The 4899-nt window shown below is 36.6% G+C and overlaps 1 protein-coding gene across 1 annotated transcript; it reads right to left on the bottom strand.

The window, feature by feature from the left end:
- Positions 1 to 2608: 2608 nt before the first annotated feature.
- Positions 2609 to 4548, bottom strand: LOC110621347 (aldehyde oxidase GLOX). The gene has a single exon (XM_021765602.2). The coding sequence runs from the start codon at positions 4374 to 4376 to the stop codon at positions 2772 to 2774; it is 1605 nt and encodes a 534-aa protein (XP_021621294.1). The 5' UTR covers positions 4377 to 4548; the 3' UTR covers positions 2609 to 2771.
- Between the last annotated feature and the right edge of the window lie 351 nt (positions 4549 to 4899).

Raw genomic sequence — 4899 nt, 5'->3', positions numbered from 1 at the left:
CAAACCTGTGAGGGTGGATGGAAAGACCCGGTAAAGCACAAAGTCATTGACATCTTGGAGTTGCATTGTAGTTCTAAAGATAGCCAGATGGCTCCTACAGTCTATCATCCCATCATACTTGTCCAAATCGGGCAGCTTGAACTTCGTGGGAAAGGTCACTGTGAGGATTTTCTTTGACAGGAGCGAGGCATCATCCAGACCATAATCTTCCTCTTGTTCCTTCTGGCACCTTTGTACAGCACAAACTAACTTCCAATCAACGTCTCTTAGGGCCTCGTCCGATATTCCTCATCCTTAACTTTGGTCTTCCCTTTAGACTGCGTGTGAATTGACTCCATTTGGGTTTTTGGGGCCTCGAATGAAGCTTCTTCCCTTATTCTTGGAGCTATGAATGAGGCCTCTTCCCGAGTTTTATATTGCTCGAGAGTTGCCTGCGGCTTCTTAGTATATTGTACCATCTGCTCATTGTTCAAATTATTGAGGTCTGTCTCATTGACCATAGGAGGAGTGTCCTGTCCGCTGCTAGGATGGAGGAGACGATAACTCTATTGTTGGCAGCAGACTTAACAACAGCTCGTGAATTTTCAACCATTTAAGGGTGAAGTGTGAGAAATGAAAAGGATTCTAGGTAAAAAGAATAATTGGAAAGGTTAGGCCGAATTTATCCCAAATGAACAAGATAACTCAATTGGATCCCAGCAATGGAACCAAATGATGTGGCCGAAAAGGAGCCGAATATAATCTGCCAGTTTACAAAAAGAGAATGTGAGGTGGTAGGAACCTAAAGGCAGTCATTCTGATACTCAAGTTAATAAACTTTTCAAGAAAGGCGAGTATAAATAGATTATTTGAGTTTAAGAAAAATGTGTATGAATGTGTATTTTGAACTCTGTGTATGCTTTATTTTTATATTGTAATAAGATAAGATTAATTAGTGATTTTTCTGAAAATCTAACTAGTACTAGCTAGTGAATAAGAAATTTTGTAATTATAAGTGTAATGTGGATTTATTGTATAAAATCCTTTAATGGTAACTAGATGTCACGAGAGGTTCGATTAGATATACGAGACGAGTCTTCTATTATTCCGAACATCGATTATTCTGTTGATCAAGTCTTCTTACTAAGGATACAACGTGAGTGATCAAGAGTCACAATTTATTAAACCTTTGCCACGTAGTTCTATCAATTGGTAAAAATGTATAATATACTTTAGGTGATTATTATATCGCTTTTAAACATTATGTCTTTTTATATATACTGTTTGGTGGTTTGCGAAAAGTAATTTATTTTTTATTCATAAAAAAATATTTTTTTATAAAATAATTTATTTTTCATAATTTATTTGTAATTTTAAAAATAAAAATATTAACATATTTATGTATAGAGATGTTTATAACATGCTCAAACTTTAAAAATTACTTTTATTTTAAAAGAATATTTTTCTTAAAAATAACTTTATTTTCTATTTTATTTGAAAACATATCTTTTATTAATAAATTTTTTGAGCATTTTAAATTTTAAAAAATATGAAAAATATTTTTTACAAAATAAATGAAAGCTAAATTAGTTGTTATTCTAAAGTTATGAAAACTAGATAATTATATTTTTAAATTACATATATTAATTAGTAACAATAGCATTTTAACTATTTCACATATATTTACTGTTTAAATAAATAAAATATTGATAAAACGAAAATTAATTAATATATTTTTTGAAAATAAAAAATTAAATTATTAATTTTATTAAATGAACGAAATATCAATATCCCCTTAAATAATATATTATACAGATAATGCTAATCATTAACACGTCATTCTGAATCTTCCACTTTCTTCTAATTCTTCTTCTTCTCATCATTTCGCACCCAACCGCCAGACTTTCACGATCATTCTTTTGCCCTACATAAATACAATACAAAACCATGATGAAATAATTCATGATGCTAAGGAAATAAGTATTCTTAACTAAACCACTAAGGTTGTAATTTAAAACCACCTCAATCCAAATGTCCTTGTCTGATTAATTAAACATCTACTACAATATATAGAGAGGTTACTTTTGTTTATTTAAATGTAATATATACCACTAATTGAATTTTGAATTTTGTTCAATTCCCTTTTTTTATTTTTCTATATAGAGAATTTGAACTATAAAACTGGTGATATATACATTTAAAGGCTGATGCCCCACTTATTAGTTCCTGATTAATATCAGTCCAAATGCTCTTATGTACATTAGTGAGCAACAACCATGCCCAATTGCCCTATCCATATTCTTTTCTTTTAAATTCTTTATTGGTTGGACGTCATCCCCTTATCAATAGCATACATATATCTTTAGACAAATCACATTTTGTGCATAAAAAAATAATAAATCAGGAATAATCGAGATACACAAATTTCTTATCTTGATAGGTGATCTAAAAGGTTTGATATTGGTTTTTATTTTTTCAACAAACTATTGAAATTGTATATAGTTTAATAAAAATAACATATATTTTTTTCAAAATAAATTGTTTCAATAAAAAAGATAAAGTTTAAATTTTATATTTTATAAAAATCAAAAATTAAATGATTAGAATATTCTATTATTGACGTCCAAAATTACGCGAGGATAATTTCAGCTTTTGATTGATTTGATGTTAAAATTGTATCATTACAAACAAAATCATTCCAATTTCACAATTGAAATCGAATGATTCGTCACCATATCCACAAGCAACAGGTACAAAAATTTCTTTGCATCTATCAAAAGCTAACCCTTCCATCATTTCACCAAATGAACCCATCTCGCCACGCTTGGCACGCCTTGGTTAACCGCAAATACCATATAATAACCCGGCGGTGCAACCGCCCCATTAGGCGGCGCAGTGCATCCGATCCTGTACCGGCCGCTACTGTCAGGGACGGACGGCGTAACGGTTAATTTAATCAACCTTTGACCCTGTGAAAAGGAATGCGTCGCAAATGGCGCACTTCCCAAATTAACTTGTACGATCTCCACCACCGGCAATGGAGCCGAAATTAAGACATTAAAAACCTCGCCGTAGCGTACCGTATCGGGAATCTCTTCGATTACTGGTCGAACATTGGCTCGGTCAGGGGACAAGTATTCCGGCGAAAAAGCTTCGATTCGTAATTCTGTGGGAAATTCGGCATTGAATTTGTAAAAATAATGCGGATTACTTCCGGCAAGTAAGACCCGCCCATCTGGTAACAGGTTAGCGGTTGAGTGGTACAATCTGGGCACAGTTCCCGGGTTCAACGTCATGAACCTTAACCCGGCAGGTTGGTCCGGTCTGTACAAAAGTGGATATAAGCATGGGTTGGATGCCATTTCGAACCCTTGGGTGCCCGCCTGAGCTCCATTAATAATGAGCACTTCACCAGTTGGAAGCATTACCATGTCGCCCATGATCCGCCCGAATGGCATAGTCTCCATTTCCCAAACCGGGTCCGGCGACGTCGCAACAATGCGTCCGCAGCTGCCGTGAGCCGGGGTGTCTGTACTCTTTTCGATAAATGCTCCATATTGGGCCCCGCCACAAACAACAATCATAGCCGTAGAGTAATCACCCTCCAGCGCCAGCATAGATGATGATCCAGCAGATGGATAATTTCGCGGGCCTCCATCCAACGGCGGATACTCTCTGATCACTCTGTTGGTCTCGTGATCATACAAGACGGCCCTATTGTTTGCGAAGATGAAGAGATGGCCGTTAGGGAGGAGATGGACGTAAGGATACAAATTGTCCATTTGGTGATCCTCCACCTCATAGAGAAACGGGAAGGAAACGGCTCCGTTTCTTGGGGGATAATACTCTACAGTGTTCGCTCCTCTCCCACCGACGATAATCACCGAACCATCCGGCAATATCTGGTTCGTAGCATACCACCTCCCCTCACTCAATTTTACGTCGTCAAGCTCCACCCAGTCACAAGAACCGTTCGGTTCACACGGTTCGAATTTTCGGATCTTGTTGTGGCCATCCAAGTCACCACCGGTGTGCAAGAGGGTACCGTCAGGGAGAAACTGACCCGAAGAGCACCAAGTGTCGGTGAGGATCATTAAGGGTCGGATTTGTTTGGTTTGAGGATCGAAGAGAACGGAATGAGCATAGCAATCGCGCTTGAGGACAATTTCCTTAGGGTCAAAGCGGCAATGGCCTTTGGGCAGCATTTTCCGAGATGGGCCAATGTTAGTCCGGTCGAGGAGGACAACGGTGTTGAAGCGTGTCACTGCAGTGTGCATGGAGGCAATTCCAGCGTTAGGGACCAGAAGCTCCCACGTGCCAGGAAGCTGAGCGCGTGTGAAAATTATCAAAGCGAAGAATATCAGTAAAGGCGGCCATTGAGAAGAATAACAATCCATTTGAGAGGGAAAGAGTTGGAGAGGGAGCGAGTGAGAGAGTGCGTGAAGAGACGCAAGGGCCTGCGCTAAAAGTTGCTTTTCAAGTGGTAGTAGCAAAGGAAGTGAATTATAAATTTTATAATTACAAGGGTGGGACTTTGCGAAACATGAACCGTTGATGTGTAGGAAAGGAAGACGTTTATGCAGATTGAAGTCGCATGAGTTCTCTTCGTGGCTGAATTCATAGGTAACGGCTTGAAACGGTGGGCCATGCAAAAACGAGTGTCGGCTCTTGGAGACGTTGAGGTGACACGTAAGCAAAAGGGTCTTTTAAGGGTCGGTAAGTTTACTCGGGAAAAAGTTAATATACTAATTTTTATTTTTAAATTATTTTATTATTATTTTTTAATTATAATAATATATAAATTAATTATATTTTATTTTATTTTTAAAAATTTTCAAAATATCTTTTAAAATTTAATAAAATTTAATATTTTTAATATGAGTTTAATTGAAAAGTTAATAATTTTTTTTAATATACATG

The sequence above is a fragment of the Manihot esculenta genome, chromosome 8, assembly GCF_001659605.2.
Source record: "Manihot esculenta cultivar AM560-2 chromosome 8, M.esculenta_v8, whole genome shotgun sequence".
NCBI lineage: Eukaryota > Viridiplantae > Streptophyta > Magnoliopsida > Malpighiales > Euphorbiaceae > Manihot > Manihot esculenta.
Note: the sequence above shows the minus strand (reverse complement) of the source record. Positions and strands in the feature narration are given on the sequence as shown.